Genomic DNA, 23,582 nt, shown 5'->3' on the forward strand with positions numbered 1-23,582 from the left:
TGAGACGGGAGAGAACGGGATGCCCTGTCTCAAGTCTTTGTTCTTGCTGAAGAGAGCCCAGAAACAAATCCCTGTCCCAGAGCTTCCTCTGGTGTGAGGTGCTTTGGCTCAACTCCTCCCACAGCTCTTTGTTCTTCAGACTTCCTTGGTTCTGGTCAACATGGGAAGACGAAATAAAGCAAGGAAACCTGTTCTCATAAGATGGCCAGACTCATTTTTCTTATGTGGGGGCAAGAAGATCTCAGTGAGAAGCTTTCCAGGGCTCTCCAAGCACCTGTAATTGCCACCTTTGTGAATTCCCACCCTGTCCCAGGGGAAGGGGAATCCTCCCTTCTCTCTACGCAGCACTGGATTATTGTAGGGTTGCTCACAAAGGTCAGTCTTGTGCAGGACTTCTACCAGAGTGCCGTTGTGAAGACCCTCAGGCCCTGCGCATAAGTGCTTCGTGTACTGAAGAACTGCTCCCCAGACAGCTTATAGCAGCAAGATGCATTTAATGCACGCAGAACACAGGCACGGGGAGGGGGTGACATAGCATCATACAGCGAGTGGCTTTAAATTGCCTAATTTTAGGTGTCTGAGATGTCAGAGGCCAAATGTGAGGTAGGGATCTAAACAATCAGCAGCAGCCCAACCAGTACAGAAGGTGGAGACTGGGGAGGGGGTCCCCTGGCCAAACGCCTGCTTCATGTTGAGATGAACCATCCTCCAAACTCCACTGACTGCACCATTTTAGTGCAGGTTTCACAAAGTCTGGTGTCTGCTAGCTCCTTGCATGGATTTCATGATATGTTCGAAATAGGAGCTGTGATCATGGAGGTGAATCCCATCAGTCTCTGATAAAGGTCAGAACTGAAGTGAGGTCTTCCATGTCCTCCCCGAGGGCCTTGGACACAAATACTGAGTTTTGATGAAATCAAGTGTCCTCCACCACAGGCACATGCTGAAGTTCTCCTGGATTTTTTAGCTGGAGCAATTATTTTGCTTTGTGTGAAGTAACATCATAAGACCCTGAGCTGATCCAGCAGGCCATTACGCTCCTGTTGAGGTTTCATAACAGTAAAATGTTTTGCCGGTACTACATAAAGTCTTTCAATCAGCTGCAGAGATGGAGAAAAACAACCTGCAAAAGCCTCCTGATGCCACAAAGTCTACTGGCAGCTTGGCAATTCAGGTTAAATTTAGTCTGCAGGACAGGGGTCACTTCAGTCGCCAAGTTAATAAAAAAAAGGGAATAAAAAGTCTTGTGTTGTAGAGTTTTTATGTAATGACAAAGCCGCTCTCAATAGAGAGGTGGCAACCCTGCAGCTGGGAAATGCACCCGGCTCTCTCCTGCCACTGCCTCCTGGCATTAAAAAAAAGGAACAATGAAAGGAAAGGATTAAATTTGCTTAGATGAGTATCTTTTAACCCTTCTGCACCATGCCTTTAGCTAGGCACACAAGGAGGACTGAGCAGATATGGAGAACAGTAATGGATACGCACCTCCTGAAGTCCTGCTCATGCGGAGCGTGTCCTGTTGAACTCAAAACGGGTTATTTTTCTCTTTAGATTAGTCTTGAGCCTACAGAGCACTCTGATATTTACAGAAGTATTTTTCCCCGCATAACATGAAATGCAAAATCCTTTTAGTTGTTGCTAGAGTCGGGAAAGGAGCTGTAAATATGGCATCACCTTTCGTGGTGCGTTTTGCCGGCAGGATTGCAGCCCCACCATCTGCCTTCAGGGGCGACTCACGGCTGGGCATATTTTCACTGACACCCTCAGCGTGTAAGGGCTTAGCGCTGATCACAACGGCAGAAACAAGAGCAGCTGGGTGGAAAAGCCCTACTCACCCTGCCACAGCTTGAGACGCGGCTGACAGGCAAAACAAACTCCCCGATGGATGCTAAACACCAGCTGCTCCACCTTACTGCTACTGGTGTTTCACAAGGACCACTCTAATGGGAAGAGTGGTCTTCCCACCAGCTAATGGGAAGACCCTACGCGTGCAGCTCTGGAGATGGTGCTGGGGCAGAAAAAGTGGCTCTTAGATGAGCCAGTCCAGGACTGATGCTAGATATAAGCTCAGCTTCGGATGGCTTCTGCAGAGCTATTTGATCACCTGTGCCGTGTAGGTACTGGGGCTGGGATTACTGCACAGGGATGGTGTTGGGCTATTACAGCCCCATGCCATGCTGCGTCCTGTTCACTGAGCCCAGAGCAGAGTACAAAGGCAGCGAGGGGTCTTAATGGAGCCAAACCACCTCCAGATCTCAGCTCCAAGAGGTCCCTCTTGACGACAAGCAGCTCCACCCAAGCCTGAGTCACCCCAGCCGGATGCCGTGGGTCGTCAGGAGGTGGCTTTTTGGATAATTCAACGACCACTCCTTCAATGGGGAGCCTGGTGCAGGCTTTGTTCTCAACAACCTCCTCCCAGGAGCGGGATCCCATCACCCTGACCCCTGGCAGAGGTTTCTCCGCGATGCCTGGAAGGAAGGGCAGCAGGGCCGGGCGATGCCAGTGTGTCTGGCCAGCACGGCTCTGCGGGTTGAAGGGGCTCCTGCTTGACCCCTCCTGATACCATCTCTGCCCTGCTCAATCACCGCCTTGCCCAAACAGCAGCTGATGGACTAACCAGGTCCCAACGACACCACGTCTTCCCACCAACCTACCCGACAGCCTCACGAGAGGGTACTGGAGTAACTAGAAACACGGGGAGGAAGGACCTTGTGCCCCTGCAAGCCCCTCCAGTTCCCTACATCTGGCAATCAAGGTAGACTTTCTGCCGACTTCCAGTCTTAATTAAATGACCAGTTTTATCCGCTTGCTGGTCATAGCAGCATGTTTCTTCATCACAAATAGTCCTTCTATCCCTGCGCTGTTTACCCAGGGTACCTCGAGAGCAGCCGCATCCGCTCCCAGCCTCTGCCGGGCAAGGCTGAACCAGCAGACATGTGCAAAGTAGCATTTCCTTCTCTGGGCTTTCAAGTTTATTTTGTCCTTCACTTCCCTGGGTGACCCTGGATCCTCGTATTAAGAAACAGCAAAAAAAAAAAAAAAAAAAAAAAGAAGGCAGAAAACTTTTGCTTTACCTCTAATCTCATCTCAAATCCCCTCTGCTAATGGCTCCATCTCACTCCAGCATCATGCGGTCCTGCAGCTCCCACCTGACCCCAGACCTCCTCCCTGAATGAGATCTTGCCCTTGAAGGAGCAAGCTGGGCAAAGCTGATTCCTGTGATGTTTTATGACAGGGTAAAGTGGTAGAGTGCCCTTTATGGTGTTTTGAAAGGAAATTGTACAGGAACAATGTCCCGAGCAGCGTGGCTATTGAAAACCCTTCACAAAAGGAGTTTGCCACAAGAGGAAAAGCAGCTTAATCAGTCGAACTAATCACTGTAGGTGGTTGAGTGTCCCTGAGGGTCCGTAAAATCAAATATAATGGGAAAAGAAATATATCACAGCTTGCCTACGCTCCTCGGTGGAGCTGCTGGCAGATCTGGGACATTCCCTGCCTGGCCCCAAGCCCGCTGTGACCATCCTTTGGGCCGCCCCTATGCAGGACCACGCTCGCCTCTGGGCAAGACCCTGTCCAGGGCCACGTGGATGGGCTGGGGTGAGCCCCGGCAGGTCCCTCAGCAGCGTGGTGGCCTGTCAGAATGATCCAGGCTCCGAGCAGGGAGTCAGGACAGAGGTGCCTGCCACTGTGCGCTCACCCCAGCTAACCCGGTTTCGGCGTGGGCGCGAGCAGGAGGGGTCAGCGGCGCTTACACAACCCTCCTGCCTCAGGAAGAGGAAACTGTCCCTGACAGCCACCCGGGGCTCTCCTGGGAGGGAGGATATTTCTGCCTCCCCCAGCTCTAAATCTAATTAAAACCAGAAAACAACACACACAAAAAAATAATCCAGACTGTTTTTTCCTGATCATTTAAGTGTAAAGCCAAGTTAACGGTAGGAAGCAAATTGGGACAACGCAGGAGAAAACTTGGGGACATTTCTGTAATCCTGTTGTCAAAAGTCACCGGTATTTGGGGCATGCTGAGGGAAGATGGGGAAAGAACACGAGCCTCTTCGCTCCCACCCCTTCTTCTCTGTTCACGAGCCAAGAGGACCTACGCAGTCTTCTGCTCCACCTCCTTACCTCCACACAAGGGCTTCACAAAGGATGGATATCCCAGGTGCTGAAATGCCCCCCTTAGATCCCACCCAACAGCAGGAGTAGGAGACAACACAAATTTCAGCCACAGCTAAGGGTGACAGTCCTTCAGCCAAGGCTGGCTCTGGTGCCCAACAGCCCTGGCCGGGACAGGCAGAGCAGCCCTTTGTGGGTCTGGTCATCCCAAAGCCTGGAGACACACCAGCTGCACTTGGAGGAAGCACAAGGGATCCACACCTTTTCTACTGAAAGAGGAATTCAGATGCCTTTTGGAAAGAGGGGACTGGTTAGGCTTTTACTCCATCCTCTCCAAGAGATGGGGCTGCACTTCCCACTGTCATCGTCTCCTATTCTTGCCCATAGACTGACCACCAAAAGCCCCATGAGGTACCAGTCAAGCACCTACGCACACATAAGGATTTCCTTTTGATAAGGTATTCAGCCTGATTTGACTTTTGAACCCAACAAGATGTGACTGAACCAATGCGATTACGATGGCGCAAACTTTTTAAGACTTCCCCAGCAACATTTTCCTGGTCCTCAGCAAAACTGTCCTCTTCCTTAGGTGACGCAGAACAACCTCAGTACTCTGTTAACCAGAAGACCGAGAAGTAGGTATAAACTCACCCGCCTTAACCCATTGCAACTCCATATATTCCTTGTAAATCCCACCTAAACCAGGCAACATTTCTCACCACACCTACAAGGCTGGTGTAAGCCCCTGGATATGCATTTCCAGGCCATGGGGTTTGGCCAGCTGGACACTCCATCCCAAAACACATCATACCAGGATGCCATTGGAAGTGGAGAAACCCTGTGCAGCACCAAGTTGACTTGCAATGCTTTGATAGATACTTAAGAAATGGCATTTTTTGGAACTTTTTGAAAAACAGGGGGCCCACCTGCCTAAGGAGACCATATTCCAGCACAGCTTGTGCTCTGCTAACAGAGATGCACTGGGTTGGGAAGAGTCGGAGGAGAGGACTTGAGAAATAGGTCCGTTGTGCCCCCTCTCCCAGAGTATTATTCTTCTCTTGACTGCTTGCAGGAGAGAAGCGCAGGAGAGGTCCTGCAACCGCCCAGGGAAAGTCCTTCCTTCCCTAGAGGTGGTTGCCTACGGGAAATTGAACCAAGTTGCCTTTGGTGATATCTAGGTAGGGTGGGTTTTGTGTGGCAGCGAACAGCAGATTAGCATTTGGGACAATAAAACCCTCATTGGTGTTTAACACTTGCTCACATGGACATCTATGAAAAAACCTGCCTCTGCTGCTCTCTTTCAACAATCCCATCAAGCGGTGATGCCCTCCCTCACCCTCATCAGGAGTTACCTCTCTTGCATCTAAATCAACAGAGAAAACACCGGGTGTGGGATTTCTGCAGGGTGAGGTGGGGAGGGCGATACCTTTCACTGGTCTCCTGCCCTGATTATAAGCTCTTTGCGGCAAGGACCTCACCATCTCCTGTAGGCTTTTACAACACCTTGTGCAACCAAACTCTCCACCAGATGTGGCTCCAGTGTTGATCACTGTTACCAAAAATGTGTTCAACAGACCCACAGTGGTCCTTAATTGGGAAAGTCAAAGCCTGTTTTAACGACACCTCTAATTCACTCTTTGTATCTATCTTATGCAACAAATAAAACATGCATCCCATGGAAAAATGACTTGTGGAACAGAAAAACGTATTGTATGTGCAAGGAGAGAGCTATGGCTGCACGCCCATAGGGTCACTTCTCCCCAGGAGAGCGAAAGGTGCACAGCAGAGACCTCAGGGTAGGTGAGCCATGCTCCTCCGCAACGCGGTGACAGCATTTCCCGAGGAAAGGTGACGGGAAGGAAGCGTGGACAGGCGCTATTTATAGCACGGCCGGATGTCAGCGTCGTTTTGCATGAGAAACAAAAGGTGCTTCGCTAGCCCAAGACATGGCCCCTTCTGAATGTCACCGTCGGGGAGGGGAGAGGAGCCCACATGTGCTCTCGGAGGGAACCGGTATCATTTGTAAGACCAGCTGGAAAAAAATAGTCAGATTTCTGGGTACCAATGTGCTTTATCAGCTCTTTTATAATAGCTGTGTTATACAAAGTAGCAGCCAACCTGAAGGTCAGCTACAACCAGGCAAGGCCTGGACCATGCTGGACCCATGCATCATGCCGAGGTCAGCCTCGGGGGTGACTCCTCAACCCAAGCTGGATGTCCACTTGTGAGCAGTGACTGCTGCACACGGCAGGAGGATGCACACCATGGTCACCTGGGATGTCATCCTTCATGTATGAGGCAGGTCCTGGACAGGGAGAGATGGTGCACCACGGACAGGCATTGTGGGGTCTGGGGTGCTGCTTAGTGCCAAGTGCTCACCACCTTCAGGAGAAGGGGAAAAGCTGCTAGATGAAAACCAGACCCAACTGTGCCAGGGCTTTGGGGGCCACACCTTCTTCTAACCAGTAGAGCAGGACAACCTCTTTTCTTCTTGCAAATCCACTCCATGTCAGCCCTACTCCCATCTTTGGCTGCTACCAACTCCTTTCTAAGAAACCAGCTCTTCTTCCCTTGGGTCCAGACATCCAGCTGCTTCCTAACCCCCCTCCCAACCCACACACCACCAAACGGCCCCGCTCAGCCTCTCCCAAGCCTCGCTGCCTCTGATGCCCCATCCACAGTCTTGCAATTTTGAGTCTTTTGATATCCAGATGGGGTTTAAAACAAAAAGCCCATAACTCCCAACTGTTTTGCTGGCCATAAAATCTCATCCTGAGGGATGTTTATGTCACCTGTGTGGCTCCACCAGCTCTGAAATGAAGCTTTTCTCCCCCAGAATGATGCCTGAGACATTAAGATAATAGCACTGCAATAAAGCGTGAACAGCTTTGTAACCTATTTGTGCTCCAATACAGTCTGTTTTGAGGGTTTTTTTCTATTCCCTTTTTTTCCCCCTATTTCTACCATGTTTTTCTCATAAAATAACCATTCTGAGACCTCACTTACTGCTAGAAATCAATTTTGAGGAGCAAGTGCTCTCTGGTGGCATCTCAAACAGCACTAGAAGGACTAAAACTCCCCTCCTAGTCCCAAAAGCACCGCAGAGGCAAGGGGACCCTGAAAGCCCCCAGCATCAAACCATGTGGCATGAGGAGAGGGGGGCTGCTGGGGTCCCCAGCTGAAGTCTAGGGGATGGGACCATGCCTTTTCAGCTTAAATAATTATTTAAGACACTGTTGTTTTGTTTCACTTCACTCCCTCAAGCTCAGCTTCTTAGCTTTTTGCAACTAAAATAATTATGTTTTTCTGTCTAAGCTTGGACACCACCATGGATGGCTGTGGAGGACTCAGGCAGGACTGCATCCCCTCTGCTCTTTCCATTTTATTTCATTTGTGACTGCTTAGGGCTGAAACAGTCCCATATCTCCTCCTGCATGATGCCATATCGACTGGGTTTTAAGGCTTCTGTCTCTCCTCCTGGGATATTATCCCAGTGCTACTTGGTCTGGGCTGTATCTCACCCCGCGATTTTCCAACCTCAGCCCAAGGCAGTTTCCTTTGCTATCTCTCCTTGCCTTCTGTGTGGGAGGCAGGGATACCCTGGGGGGCTGAATGCTTCTGTCTGCTGACGACTTATCTGAAGGGACCAGAAAGACAAAGAAATAGAAATAGATGTCTGGTGTGATCCCTTGGACCGTATGGGTTTTTGGGTGGGAGGAAAGAACCAAGACGCAGTTCCATGGCTCTGGTGCAGCGCAGCTTTGTCCATGGGCCTTCAGGCAGGAGACCTTTGGCTCTGCAGGTCTCCTCTCCAGCAGCATCATGCACTCTTTGGATGGCAGAGGAAGACCTGCTCACTGAGCCGGGATGGGAGCAGGATGAGCCAGCCTCCGCTGTGATTTCTTGGGGAGCCCAGCCCAGCGCTGCGAGAAAGCCCACCCAGCTCGCTCTTGCAACACAAGCAGACTTCAGCTTGGTTTTAACCATGTTTTGGTATTCACAGGGCTGCAACCCAGCTGAAACAAGACCTTTTTTTTCCCTAAATCACAAGACTAAATTGCCTTAAAAATTGCCTACAGGAAAAAAGGACAGAGCCCCAAAGAGGAGAGAAAACAGAGTTTGCTGCTGACAAAACCACCCTGCCCACAGAAGAATGCTTCTAGGATGCCTGAGCAAACTCTTTTCAGCTGTTTTTTCGTCACTCAGTAAAATCTGGGAAAACCAAACCACGCACAGAGTTAACTGCATCACGGCTGTTCACAAGTCAATAAGTGATGGGGAGATTTGAGGACACACTCCAACTACTGTTACAAGTGTCTGTAGGACTCCCCCGAAAATCCCCCCGTGAGGCATCAGAGCTCAGACATGGACTTCAGATCACTCTAGGAGAAAAAATTGGCCACTTTTTCTCCTGTTCAATAACATTAACCTTGCAAAGCTCTATTGCCCCGGTCGTGTTGTCTGAGCCATAGCAGAACACACCGGCAGAAATAAAGCTGCATGTGCAACTAACTCCCTTTTTCCCCGCTTATTTTCATATTTAACCATAGTCACAATTCTTATCAAGGACTCTAGATGCTCTCTTATAATTAAATATGCAATTTACACAATTAAATATCCAATTGACCCAATTAAATTAACTCAATGGACTGAAATCACTAATGCCACAGGAACTCAGCTGCTTATTTAGCACATCCCCTCCTTCAGGCAGACAGGCATTGGAGTCTTGCTGCAAACCCCTCTCAACCACACCCACGTTGCAAGAGACCCTGAAAGTCAGCGAATTTTGCTTTTCAATTGAAAGAGAGGATGCAAGTTGCAAGGACGCAAAGCTTTTGCAGATAGTAACTTGCCAGCTGCCTCTTCTATAAAATGGGGGGATCTGGCTCTGCTGGAATAAATGTAAGGGGAAGAGGAGGTCCGTAAGATACTCCTGGAGTGGTACAGGACGTACCCCAGATTTAAAAGACAAACCAGGGGGATGGACAGAGTCTGCATTTTCAGGACGTTAGTGCTCAAATAAAGGTTTATGCATTAAACCAATGCCGGCAGCTATTAAATAGCAATACTGTCCAAAGACACTCCATGAGACAGGGATGGTGAGGATATGCAACGAGGAAGAGAAGATTAAAAAAAGCATTAAAGAGAGGTTTCATCTACCTCCGGTCGTTTCTCCTCCTTCTGAACAGTTTTTTGGTGTGTGCGATTTCAGCTTCATGAGGCAATGGATGGTAACCCTGTAAAACAGAGGGAAAAGCAACGATCAGTTCCAAGATACAGGAGGCACAGATATGGAAGGGGTCAGAGCGAGACAGAGCTGTACAGTCAACTTGTGAGCCTTATAAAAGAAACAGTTCCCGTCCAAACATCCTTGCAACATCTCAGACCCTATCAAAGCAGGTCTGGAAATCCACAGACTTCTTGTACCCTCTCAGGGCCATTGCAATGAGCAGGGAATGACGTTATCTGCAATTTCTGTATGGGAGAAACCACACAGGGCAAATAACTGCACTATGTATAGGTGGATTCCTATATACACCATCTATAGGGAATTCACCCACACCACACATGACACTGCTGACGCTGCTGCACCTAAACCATCCACTTTTCATTGGGTTGTTTCCTTTGTGTTTCTATATTTACCTAAAACCCAGCTGTAAAGATGTCTGTAAAGGGATGATGCTCAGAAGCATTTTGAGGATACTGGAGCAAGGAACACGAGCCACAGCCGGCAGGTCTGTTGGGGCTGTGCCCCCATGCCGCTAGCAAGTCAACGACCACATCATGAGCACCTCGCTGAGCCTACCCTCCGTGAGCTAGTCAACCCATGCCACCGCTGGGGAAGGGACGGGTGGCATCCACCTTACTGGAAAAAACTGAGATGACAAGGATGTTAAATGATTTGCCCAAGCCAAGCCAGTGGAAGAGCTGTGTGTAACTCAAGCTGCTGTCTTGTCCTCTCTCCACTGAAGGTGCCGACTCTCCGATTTGACATGTTCATCTGATAAGGGGGATGCTGTATTTGCCATCCTACTAAGGGCATAGTGAGGCTTTGTTAATGTGAGCAAAGAGCTCTGAGGTTCCTGGACAAAAGGCACTATGTAAGTGCAAAGTGTTATTTATTTTCCAGGGACCACAGAGCTGTCATAACCATAATGAATTTTATTTACGCAGTATTGTACTTCCCCGGCTGGCAATAAAAGCCCTGTAAAAGTCGCTCCTTTTATTTCCATCGCAATCTATCTTAGCCTCGGAGCTCCAGGCGCTGCTGGTGAATCACCACGCGTGAGGGGCCACGAGGGAGCAGCCTGGGCAAGGGCAAGGGCTGCATGGGAATGCGTCTCATCGAGCAGCAGCTTTGTCACATTGGCATGACAACATAACACTGACTTCAAAAAAAAGTCCCTCTCTCTCTGCATGAAGAGCCTTAAAAATGACAGTTAATTTTAGTAGCAGTTATTGAGATAATATTTTGAGTTCCTCTGGTGGAAGATGTAATGGAGGAGAAAGGTTGCTGGGGATGCTAATGGATTGAGGTTTGCAGGCCAGAGAAGGCATCCCTGTGTCCAAGACCAACAGGGTTTATCATGACCATCCATCCTGGCCGTCTGCAAAGAGCCTGGAGAAACTGCTACTGCAACAACCTTACAGTTCCCACGGCAGCTGGAACCTTTCATTTCAGAGACCTTCACTCTTTGAGACTTCAAGCAATGAAGAAGTCACCAAGCCCTTGAGTAAGTCCTGCTGCTGACTTGCACGTCCCCATTGGAACCTTGCTTTGGGTGCAGTCTTGAAGTGTGCTTCCTGAGAAGGTGGTTTCCCTTTTAACTTTCTTCACTTTTAACTCTTCCAGAGAAAATCGGATGCACCATGATCACACGGTTTAGCACAGGCATTAGAAAGCATGTTCAAAAGTAGTACCCCCTCTCGGTGACCAAATTATCCTTCTCTCCCACTAAAACATCCTTAACACCCAGAGATGCCACACGAGCCACAGCATCCTGCATGATCTCTGATAGCAATGGTTCAAGGGCCATCGTCACATGAAGTTGCCTTAGCTTCCCTGCAGATCTGTTCATCCAGCGAGGATCTGCTCAGCATTGCACGTTGTTCTGTGGTCCTCTGCTCATGTCCCTGCACCCAGCACCAGAAAGAACTCTCCTCATGCTCCCTAGATCTCATCTCACCGCTCAAACATAGCCCATCTTTGACTAATAAGAGGTAGTTTGCAAGTAGGGAAAGCTGGAAACCTGCTCTCCTGGGGCTGTGTATGGGTTATCACCTAGTTAACCAGGTCTGACTTGGGCTTCTCCTGTGGTCAAACACCTCATGGTTAATTCTGTGTGGCATCTTTGATGTCTAATAGCTTAGAATCATACTGAACCTTCTTCATTACTAAGGGTTGTGGTTTGAGCCTTCCTCATCACTTATTTTCCCAATCACTGATTTTCAATGAATGCTGAGGAGGAGCTTAATATCTCCAAGAACTCCATTCCTCTGAAAATTTGTTTGGAACTGGCCAAAGGTACCAAACCGAATGAGAAAAGGAAGGGAGGGAGCAGACACACAGAGCCCAATCACATCAGCTGTGCTAATTTAAGAAATCAGGCTAAAAATAGTAAAATACTCAGTCAGGCTGTTTCCAAATGTTGTACTACCACAGGAGGCTAAAGCTTGGGGTATTTTTAAGAATTTAAGCTGCATTGCAGACACATGTGCAAATACAATTACCTGGAAAAATGAAACTCTCTCTGTGGAACAGAAGAACCTAAAGCACAGATTTCCTCAACGCCAAGCCTTCAATAAGGTCTCAGGAGCTGCCTTTCTGCTCTTTCCGACCAGAAACCATACGTACGGTGGTGCATTGCTGCATGTCCTCCTTTCAGAGCATCCCTCTGCCCACCAGCAGCAGACAGCACTGGGGCGAGAGATGGATTAATTACACGGGAATAAGGCTCCTAATCCAAGGAGCGCTCCTGGACACTGCCTGGGCCTGAACAGAGGAGAACTTTGTGTCCCCATTAGGAAAATCAAGTATCTCCTTTCTCCAGCTGAGCAGTTCCCTTCCTTAGTCCTAGTCACGAGACAGTGTTTTGGAAAAAAACAGTCACCGATCCCTACTCTTGTCTATTTTGCTGCCTAAACAGAGCTAAATTTGGAAGGGAGAAAAGTTGACTTTTTTTGTGCAGCAAGCTGATGTAAAAGGAAATATCAGCAACTTGCAAGAAGGCTGGAGTGGCTGGAGAAGACCGAGGGTGCTGCGTGGCTGGGGATGAGCCAGAGTCCCAAGGGCAAGGTGAGCGCCTTGATGACACAGCTTTTGGGTTTGTCTGGAGGCTGCTCCCCACTACGGGTCATGCAGGATAGCAATGGAAGTGCCTTCAATAGCGCTGGCTTGCTGAGGACAATGTAGAGCTGAAATGCAGCTCTTCCATTTTGCAGCAGACACACTCTTTATGAAGCTGAAATCCCTGAACAGAGCCAAAGGGAAATGTCTTGCAAGGCAGAAGACCACCCTCTGCTCCACAATAGGTCTACAAGAAGACCGAGACAAGAGGGATGTTTTTTGCTCCTGCTTGGGCCAGAAGACACCATCAAGCCCAGGTGCTCATGGTTTTTCTAGGCAGGTTTGCAACTTCTCAATGGACAGCAAAATCACATGTGGTCTCCCTCCCACATTGGTTTTATTTTGATATTTATTTGCAGGTGGTTGGAGGAGAATGTAACCAACATTCCAGTGTTGCTGGTCCTGGAAGTGAGGGGTGTGGGAAAAGCAAAGAACAAGGAGCCCATGGTCTCAGGAAAGATGGCTAATAGGGGTCATTTTCAATTTTGGAGCTAAACACTCTGCGGTTTACATGGTGGGAAGCTTGGAGCAGAACCTGAGAACCCCATGGGACTTCTAATGCATGTACATGAAAGTCAAGTTTAAATCATAAACACGCACGCTCTAGCAAGAAAGGCCAACAGCTCTGGAGAAGAAGGGACATTCAGGACTAGTCTGTTCTCTGGGACAGCCCCCTAGAGATCAGCTATGTTGTGATGTGCACACTCAGTTTTAGATGTTTTGGGGACAGCGGCTCTTGGAGAAAGGAAGGTGATGTCTAACAAGCTTAGACGACTGTCATATGCCCAGCTAGCATATGCCAAGGCAAATCTGTCATCTACCGAAATTGCTGCAAACAGACGGCAGAAGGGAGCAGGTCTGACAACCACGCGCACTCTTTTTGTGCTTTACCTTCCCAGTGAAGGTGTCTGCCCAACCCTCAGCCCCGTGCACCTGCCTGTGGGAATCCAGAAAGCTGGCAGCTGCCTCTCTGCTGCCCCACACCCATTTACACCAAAGTTTAATGAAAGAACAAATAAAAAGCTTTCAAGATCTTGTTGGCAATCTGCAGCAGCCTCTGCCTCGCCCCCCACCTATACCTGCCCATCCCCAGCAACATCCCTCTCCTCAGCCATCCCACCCCACATCTCGGCCCAGTAACCTGTGGGCTACTGGCCTAGGAGAGACACGAGGAAGAGGGGAAGGACCAGAGGAGGGAAATGGTTGGTTTTACAGCTACCCTGCTATGAGCAGGAGCTTTGCTATGGTTTTTCTCATGCCTCCTCTGCAGCAGCATCAGCTGAAGAAGCGGGAAGGAGGCAGCAGCTTTGCGTGTTTTACTGGTGATGGTAAATCACAGGGCAAACCACCAGGAGCTAAGCAGAAACAAGGCAGGGGGGTTTGCTGCTGCTGGTCCTTCTGTGACCACCCTGTAGCAGCAAACCCCAGCGATTCCTTCAGCATCTCACAACAACAGGCACGGTCCTATTTGGGACCAAGTTACACTTTCCTTCCTTCCTTCCTTCCCCTCTGCTTCTCTACATCTCAACTGCAACTGTTGCCTGGGGTGGCCAAATTCATGGGCGTTTCACAAAGACGCTAGCAACTATGAGAGGTTAGGGTTCATTGCTTCATCCCTGTGGTCTTCATGTCTAATGCAGCCTGACTTTCAGATGTGAAACCTCACCCCACAAAGTGACTCTCTTCACTCATATCCACTCATTCAGCCTCTTCTGCAGACGGTCCCCATGCAGCAGAAACACTTCCAGCCCGTGATGGTCAAGCAGGCAAAGATGCCCGAAGGCCAAACAGAAACACTGAAACCCCAAGAGCAAACAAAAGGTTGGGAAAAGCAACCAGACTGATGGAAAAACCCAGTGCTGGGGTGATGAGAGAAGGAAAAGAAATGATTCGGCCATATCGCAGGATCAGTCTGCCCGCATAGCTTTATCTCAAGAGCCTTTTGTGCCCTCAAGAAAGATCTCCACCCTTGCTTATCTTAAACAAATGGTTGCAGCAGGCCTGAACTGAACAAACAGGTTATTAGGCCTGAGGTAGGCACTGGGAGTTTTGTTCAGTTTTATTGCACACAAAGTTCAGGGTGGGATTTATTTTCTGGGGAGGTGGGAAGGGTGAGGTGGGGCTGGGTTCATGGCAGCCCCAAAGATGCCCCATCTGCTTGTGCAAAGCCAACAACAGAAATACCAAGGTTGAAAAAATAAATATATTGTGGTTACAGAAATGATCCACAGAAACCAACCCCGTGAATTGCAACAGCCCGTGACAAGGCTTTCATCTGCCTATGGGATGGATTATCCGTGGCAGGAAAGTCCGGGACAGCACAGAGCTGCAGATATATTTAACTTTTATTGTGCTGGTCTCACACTCGTGGTGCCTGTGGAGTTGAACGTGCCAGTACTCATTACAACCATCCCAGCCATCCAACTGCACACAAAAAACATGGCAAAGGCGTTGCTACGTCCCCACCGGCATCATCCCCATCACCTCTACCCACCCAAGGCCAGCATTTATTAACACACCTAAGTCCTGTGGGCCCTTCCAGCAGAGCCACCTCCTTGGAGGCCACTTGCTGTTGCCTATTCCCCTTCCAGGAACTCCCACAGCACTGGTCTGCCACCCACTCTCCTCTCTTACACAAGGGGAATTTTTTACCTCTTGAAAGAAGAGGTCTGAGGCACAAACCAAAGCCTTGACCTGCTTTGGAAGCCATGGAAGAATACCAAACAATGTCAGGAAGCTGCCTGGAAATGATTTCTTCTCTTAAAATTTAAGTGATAAATCTGTTCCTTCAAATTGCAAGCTATTCATTTTTCCTGGAAGGTGCTTATAATAATAGTTGTTTCTGAATAAAGAATCAGTCGGTGCTCAACATCAATGGAATAGAAAGTGCAACCATTTTCCAAAATACTCCTCACCCATTATAAAAGGCAGGTAAATTCTTACAGCACTTCACAGTTGTGGGTCTCCCATCACTCCTCACCCGCAAACATAGCACACATGGGTCCTGGCCACCTCCAAGGATGCTTTCTTCAACCTCCATCATTGGAGCCAAGGCTATATTAAACTATAGGGTTGGCAAAGAGGACTTAGTTTCCAGCCACCCAGGAGCCAGAAAAAGAACAAAACTCCTCCAGCTTTGTCACCACAGATCCGACAAGTCTCACAGCAGAGGAGGGATGCTGTGTGGGACCTTGACAGTAGGATGTGCTTGCCCGATGAATCATGGCATGGCGCAACATGCCTCAAAAGAGGAGGCATAGGAAGTTGTTTCTTGGGACACGTCCCAGTTTGGAGGATTTCCTGATTAAATGCATCTTTGGGGAGCGCACCATAAATCATACGTTGCCAGCAAAGGCTGAATGCGTAGCTGCAGCACGCATGCCTCGGTGGAGACTCTTTCGGAAAAAAAAGGTGGGAGCACAGAGGAGCGACGGCTGTGACAGTGATCAGGACTATCACAGCTAAACACCACTTTTAGTTATCATTAAAAACACTCACACTATTCCCCATAGGGCTCTGCCCTCCCACGTCGTCCCAAGGATGCAACCTCCTGGACGCCTACTTGCTGAGCATTAACGCTGGTCTATACGTTCCCTCTCATGAAAATGGTGGGCGTTTTAACGAATTACAGACTCTACACATGCAGTCCCAGACTCAAAGAAGTATCATTTACACCCTCATCTTCCTGCCACCTTTCCTTGGAGTTTGCTATCGCAGGGAGCGGACACCCAGCTAGAGGGAAGACAGCATTTAAAATGGCATTAAATACTTGGTGGTGTGAAATACCTGCTGGCAGCTAAGCTGTCCCACCTCATCCCACTGCAGCCAGCTCTGGGATGAAACAAAAGACACAGAGAATGGCAGAATAACCCAGCATGAAACTCCCCGTGCGGGGTCAAGGATGCAAATGCAATTAAAGCATTAGAATAATTAGGTAAAGCATCCCAAGTGAAACCCCGAACCTTCCTCAGTGCCTTCTGCTGATTACTGACAGCGAATTTTCCAGGGTCTATTTTTAACTCTCAGCCCCATAGCTCCTGAATTATACATAATTCAGAGATAATAAAACTTCAAAATCCAGGACAAAGTCTCCTAGGAGGAACTGCCTCTGCAAACACACCCGTGCACATCAGTGCGGCCAGGATGGGCAGGGGCAGGCAGGAAAAGCCCAACCAGTGCCACCGAGCCCCGGCTAAGCCGCCGAGACGGGGACAGGCTGGAAACGCTGCTCCAGGCTCCCCTCGCTGTTGCATTGAAACAGGGTGCTCCAGACACACCGACACGGACTCACGGTGCCATAGGAAGAGTATAAATAACAGACAAAAGAAATCCCCTTTTGTTACAAGAATCCGCAAATCCAAAATCAGTTACAAGCCGACTTAGGAAACGGAGTTTTTTCCCATGTTATAGCAAAATGGGAACAATACTTCACAAGTGGAAGTAACTGTAATTGTTTTAACTGATGTTATTTTAGTGTTGTTTAGGTTTATTGTTTATTTGTATGTATTTCCTCTACCCCGGTCAGGCTTAAAAACAAACCTTACTGTCAGCAGTAAAGCATCCCATCCACAAATAAATACATTTATGCAGTAAATACAGATATAACCACACCATTGCTTGGAGTCCTTAAATGCAGAATATTTAAAGAATCATTAAAACAAATAGTGTTGGTGGCCTGGGTTTGCTTTTCCCTGGAAAAAGGAGTCTTTTTGAGCTAATACTGGGAATAAATACCACGCACATCACTTGCAACCAGGAGGCACCACACCTGGTATTCAGTTTGCGGTCTGTCCAGGTAGCCCAAGCTCATCTTGAGAAAGGGCTGCGCTGCTCTGAAAAGCTTTTCCTACACTTTCCTTGGCTTGTGCTAGTTTTGGGGGTGAGGGAAGAATTGCTTTAGCTGGGACTTACGAGTGTTATGAGGTTGCTATGGGAATATTTGCAATTCGAGCTATTTCAGTCCCTCTGGGACCTTGCATTTCTTTAAAGTATACTTTTCCTCTATATTTTTCACGTTCCCCAGTCTAGTTTTCCCCGTCTCTTGTCTCCTTCAAAGCCTACCACTCCTCAGTTTGTGCACCTCGATGTGCCATTTGACCATGCCTCTCCAGCCGAGATGAAGCTGGCAGGTGAGATGGCAGGAGGACCCTTCATTCACCACCCACCCTCAGCACCTCCCCATTGTGGTGGACGGTGTCACAAGGAAGAGACCTGCAGGCAGAATAGGGACCTCCCTGATGAATTGTTAAGGTGACCTATAAACAGGCCCCATAGGACATCAGGGAGTTTGAGACCAGAGCCCAGGTCACCCTCTAAGCTGGAGGGTCTATTGAAGCTTTGTGCTATCCCCAGTGTCGGTGCAGCCTCCTCTGGCTGGGTGTGCTCACCTCGAACCTCAGCATCACTCTCAGTGGGAGGTAAGGGCCGTATCCAAGTATATTTTCATTTCACCCTTATTATTAACAAAAGATTGCGTGTTTTCCATGTGCATTTGTGCAATCCCCCAGAACCAGGGTCCCACAAATCTTCACCTTTTCGGTGGACCAGGGTTTTAGCTCATAGGAGCTCTAGCTCATGCAAGCTCCCAGGAGTTGGGACAGTTCAACAGCGATGAAACTTTGCAGAGCGATAACTTCATAACCTTACAAACAAGAGGTGGCTTCTCTTTTCTCTTAACGTGGGTAGATCCAGAGGTGCTAGGAGAACTTCCTCACCGCTCAGCCCTTGGTACTTCCTGTTGGAGGCCTTCCAAGTGCATGATGTTTCGTAATACCCCAAGATCGCAGGCAATAGCTAACAAATCAGCCAGCATTTTTTGCCATGATCCAGATCACGGCGATCCACACACTGTGCCACCAAAGCAAAAGGGAATTTTGCCATCAACTTTAATATGGTCATGGTGGTGGCAGCCCCTCTTGGTCCACCAGTGGACCTTTCTCATAGACCTTCACGGCTGAAGCAAGCTGTAAAGAATATCACTGTCCTTTCCTTCTCCAAGCCCCTCGTGTTGAGCTGGAAACATTTTCACACAACAAGTATTCCTGTTTACAGTTGGCTGAAGACACCGCCAAGGCACTTTCCCCTGGACTATACCACAAAGAAATGTTTTTTCTCCTTTCTGAAGTCCCTGCTTGGTCTAGCTCAACCCAGAGAGGGCAAGTGAGGATCCCATGTCACAGCCACCCTTGCTCGGAAAATGCCCCAATGTGCAAACGCCATTTTAATCCCATAAAAGCCTCATTCTTCCCTTTGAAAAGTCCCATTCCTTTGCAGGAGTGTGGGCTGTGCAACACAAGGGCTTGACTTTCTCCTTGCTAGGTTACCGGCAGTTTGTACCTGGGTAGAAGAAACTGCTTCTTGAGTGTCCATCTGCTCCCTCCCAGGATTTTCCTTTTATCCATTGAGGACTAAGATTCCTCCTGCTGTAATGGGTTGTAATGCAGGGACAAGCACAGAAAACATTATGCACTTGCCACAGAGTATCAATCATATCAGGTCATATATTAATTATGCTGGTGGTTTTCCACTAGTGCTTTGCAGACCTTTGGGAGCCATGGGCTACTTTGAACAGTAAAATGAGGATGAGTAAGAAAAGCATGTTTGCAGCTGCTTTACAGAAGTCTCCAAATGTGACATTTGGAAATAGATCTGCCATGTCAACCAAAATAAATTCCTGAAAAACTGGTTTTTATCCAAAGTTGCTACAGGACAGGCAGCAAGACAGCTGTATCTGCTCTCCTGCGTCTTGCAAAGGCTGAACCTCAACCACAACAACTGCAAAGAGACACAGGTATCAAACACCAGCTTTCCTGACAGTAAAAGCATGAGTTATGGCTGCTTTTGTGATGACTGCCAGGAGCTGGGTGAAGCCACTTCAATTCATTTCATGTTGCCCAAGAGGATGTACCTTCAGGTGTTTCATCAGACCCAAGCAGGGACAAAGAAGAATCAGCACCAAAACTCAACAAAACAATCCAACTCCTGGCTATTTTCATGTGCCAAGCAACTAGCACCAAAGACCTTGCTTACCAGGATGTCTCAGGTCATGTTGCCCCTCCTTGCTAGGGCTTTTTTAGCTCCTTTCTACTTTCCTCGGTGCTCTTCTTGCTGGCAGGATCATGCCCATGTGACAGGCTCAGGTCCAAAAGCTGGGAAGGGTCTGAGACAGCGGTCACCAAGAACGGCATGACCAACGAGCAGAAAGGGGCACGACAGGAAAACCACACTGCACCGCTTTATGAGCAACTTGGAAGCGGCCGTCAAACTGCTCGCTACCAAGGAGAGACGGGAATTTTGGCAAGCAGCACATCCCCTACGTCCGTTCAGCCAGCTCCCTTCTCAGTCCAGGATCCCCGCCCGCCACTGTCAGCACCGCAGCCATAATCATCCTACAGATGCTATGCCTTCACGGTGGCTCTGAAGCCACGCAGGGACCCTGTGGCAACCCCGGGACGCAAAACGAGGTCTCCTACGCTACACTCCATGCTCACCTGGGTAGCTCCCTGTGGGTCTCCCTACAGCCCTAAATTAGGTAGCCAAGTACCTTAGCGTTAAAGCGGTTTTAGACATTCTCGCCGGCATATTGGTCTTTGCCCACTGTATATAGTTACACCCGCGTACAAGATGCTAAAGGTGCTTGGGGTCCTTCCTCCTGCCTGTATCTCTGCCGGGATTGGAGACAACCCAGAGAGTTGGGATGGCTCAAGCCTGCCCTTCCCGAAACCAAGTCCTCAAACGCCTGCGTCTCTGCGCTTGGCAGCCTCAGCCTTTCTCTCCTTATCAACGCTCAAAATTATTCAGTTAACATCCATGGCCTTTCGCCAGCAAGAATGCGTTGCGAGGAGCAGAACAGTCTCCTCAGCTCTTCTGACAAACCAAAGCAACAGAAGTGAGGCTCTTCCTCATGCAAAAAAAAAAAAAAAAAAAAAATTCCCACCAGCTAAGAAAAGCTGGAGGTTAATATAAATTCCATGGGTTTGAGGGGGAAATGGAGCTGCATTCAAAGACTCGATGGCTAACCACGCTTCCTTCGTCTGGCAACTGCCTGCTCCCCCAGCAGAGTTATTGAGGAAGTTAGACGAGCGCTGTATTTGTTCCAGCTGCAGATTTCCCTTAACCCCTGGTAGTGGCGTTTCCAAAAAACACAGATCTTGCTTTCTGATGGTGGCTTTTCGTTTTCGTGAGTGCCACGGCTACAATTATTAGCTTTAAGCGTTGTCATTCATAGATTAAAAAAAAAGAAAAATAACCCTTTGCCATTCTAAGAAGTCCAGGCTGGATGAGCAAAAGGGGGATTAAAAGAAGGCTTTCAGGAATTAGCTTGGAACAGGAAAGAAGAAGATAAAGCCATTACAAAAGCTTGTGCTAATAGAGGAGTCCTTTTTGTTGTAAGTGTTAATGCAGCCACGCAAATTCCTATGAAGATTTATTAGTCAGGTCATATAATCTGCTCTCCTTCCTCTTCTGATGATAAAATCAAGGCTATTTTCCCCCACTAAAGGGTTCCCTTCTCTCAGTTAAGAGGAAAAAGATTATATTTGTTTTCGAAGACTGTGTTTGTGGTTTATACAAGGCTACAGGTGAGGCTGATGCCTTCACAACAGCAAAATTAAGACACTGAAATTAAGGTACCCGTTTAGAGACTACACTGTTAAGATGCTCCCTGTAAGGCCAGCACGTCCCCAGGTCCGTGGTACCTGATGCTGAAAAACTTGACAGAGCTGGGATATGCAGCACTGTCCCCTTCCATCATCCCAGACCTGCTAGAGCATCCGCTGTCCCAGGGGACTTCAGTCCTGTAAAGCACTTACTTTATGCGAATCTGCTCCTAAGTCTACTATTTGCCTTGGCCCTCAGCCAGCCGAGCACTTAGGCACATGCTTAAAGTTAAGCACAAAAGTAAACAGATTGAAGTCAGGGGGACTTAAAATTAAGCACATATTTCAAGGATTTGCTGGATAAGGGCCTTAGCCCTGGTGTGCAGCATTTAACTGGGATGATTCCCAGCTGATTAGCTCCCCCCTTTCCCCAACCTCCCCTCCATCGGACCAGGCAACAAACGGTTTCTGTTTTACCACCATGCTAAAGGCTTGGCTTTAAAGAAACCTTGTCTAGCCTCCAGGCAAAGCATGTCTTTCTTTAATTATACCTGCCTGTGAAATACCTTCCAGAAATCCCCACCCAAACAAAGCCTCAGGAAAGGAAATAACGGAAATTCTTGACGGTTTCCACGGGGGAAACGATCCTAACCAGTGAGACAAGGCGCACGTAAGATGAGGCTGATGACTGTTCCTATTGTACATGGCCCCAACCCAGAGAGACTCCTTAAAGCTCCAGCAGAAACCCCCAGCTACCACAGTCCTCATCTCCCAGGGTAGGAGCATCCTTGAACCTGGCCCCTGGATGTGGCGCTCTGCACGTGTTAAGATCCGAAAAGCCTTTTGGTGGACATGCAGGGGAAGAAGAGACATGTGGCAACACAAAATTCATGAAACCACCATACTCTCCCCTGTAGCAAAGTGCAGCACCCAACGGGGAATCTTCCAATCATAGAATCACAGAACGGTTTGGGTTGGAAGGGACCTTTCAAGGCCACCTAGTCCAACCCTCCTGCAGTGAGCAGGGGCACCCTAGATCAGGGTGCTCAGAGCCCAGTCCAGCCTGACCTGGAATGTTTCCACGGATGGGGCATCTACCACCTCTCTGGGAACCTGGGCCCGGGTTTCACCACCCTCACTGTGAAATATTTCTTCCATAGATCTAGTCTGAATCTGCCCTCTTTTAGTTTAAAACTGTCACCCCTTGTCCTACTGCTACAGGCCCTCCTAAAAAGTCTGTCCCCATCTTTCTCCTAAGCCCCTTTCAGCCCTGGCAGGCTGCAATGAGGTCTCCCCGGAGCCTGGTCCTCTCCAGGCTGATGAACCTCAGTTCTCCCAGCCTGTCCTCATAGGAGAGATGTTCCATCATTTTTGTGGCCCTCCTCTGGACCCAAGAGGCCACACAGCTTCTAAAGGGCTGGAGATCACCTGCATGCCCTTTCATATGAGCTTTTTAACTTTATTTCAATTGCATCTACCCATGCTAGGACCTCGGTGGCTGTGGGCACGTGCGCAGGTCTCGCAGAGACAAAGCCCTCAGCACGGAGCGGCAATCACTCCAAACAGGCAGCACAGGCAAGACTTGGAAGGTATAGACAAAACAGATGAGCCGAAGATTGGAAACCTGGACACAGATGATTCAGATTTGCTGTTGATTTCTCCAGAAACAGGACTGCTCTCATCAAGCGGCAGCAACTTGCCCAGACTTGACAGTGGACTAATGGAACATCACCAAGTCCCATTCCCATCCCTTACCCGTCCCCATCCAACTCACTTCTAACCATCCTCTGCTGCATTATCATCTGCTCCTGAACAGTCGGTCCTTCCCACCAGGGCATGAACATCTGATTTGCCTATGCTGTGCATGGCAATGGCACTAAATAATCAAGCACCTTTGGAAAACTACCTGTGAAAGAAGCCTGGATTACTCCATCCAAACTGCAAACAACTCTAGGTGATCACTAGATCATAAATTTTCACTGCAACACATGCAGAAGGACTTCTGTGCAGCCAAAACACCTCTTTCGATCCGACCTCATGTCAGGAAAGCTACCTTAGACCTCCCAGAAGAAGAGCATGGCCATCAGCTGCTGCACTGCAGCCTTGCCCTTCCTGAACCAATAACTTCTAGAAGTTGAAGACTGGCAGAATAAATTCAAGTCCTGTCCTGTATGCAAATCACAGCATGAAAAGACATGGCAAGTACGAAGCCAAACAAGGCGATCTGCTTCCACTTCAGACAGGAATGGCAGGATGGTCAAGTAGTCAAGGAGCTCCACCTCTAATGCAGCAGGTTCCCAGCCTTATGTACACTTGCAACCCTTGGAGCTACTTGCGATGGATTTTTGTGGCCTCACTGGCCATGGGCAGCTGGGCACTATTTCCTCTTCTAGACGAGGAAGAGCAGCTGTATCTTGGAAGTCTGTCACACTTCACCTGTCCTCCACCAAGGTCAACACAGCTTCTGTAATTATCATTTATTACCTGCGTGCTATGCTGCTTGGAAACACCACTGAAATCCTGGA

At 48.6% G+C, this 23,582-nt stretch overlaps 1 protein-coding gene across 2 annotated transcripts in view; it reads right to left on the bottom strand.

Moving 5' to 3' along the window:
* LOC309415945 (CBP80/20-dependent translation initiation factor-like) overlaps nucleotides 1-23,582 on the bottom strand; it is a 114,186-nt gene that overhangs the window by 53,021 nt on the left and 37,583 nt on the right. For both annotated transcript variants that reach the window (XM_082013678.1, XM_082013677.1), the window contains exon 6: nucleotides 9,274-9,350. In XM_082013678.1, the coding sequence (XP_081869804.1) occupies nucleotides 9,274-9,350 (77 nt within the window). The remainder of the gene's footprint in view (nucleotides 1-9,273; nucleotides 9,351-23,582) is intronic.

This window comes from Phaethon aethereus (assembly GCF_964289735.1).
Source record: "Phaethon aethereus genome assembly, chromosome: Z".
Lineage (NCBI taxonomy): Eukaryota > Metazoa > Chordata > Aves > Phaethontiformes > Phaethontidae > Phaethon > Phaethon aethereus.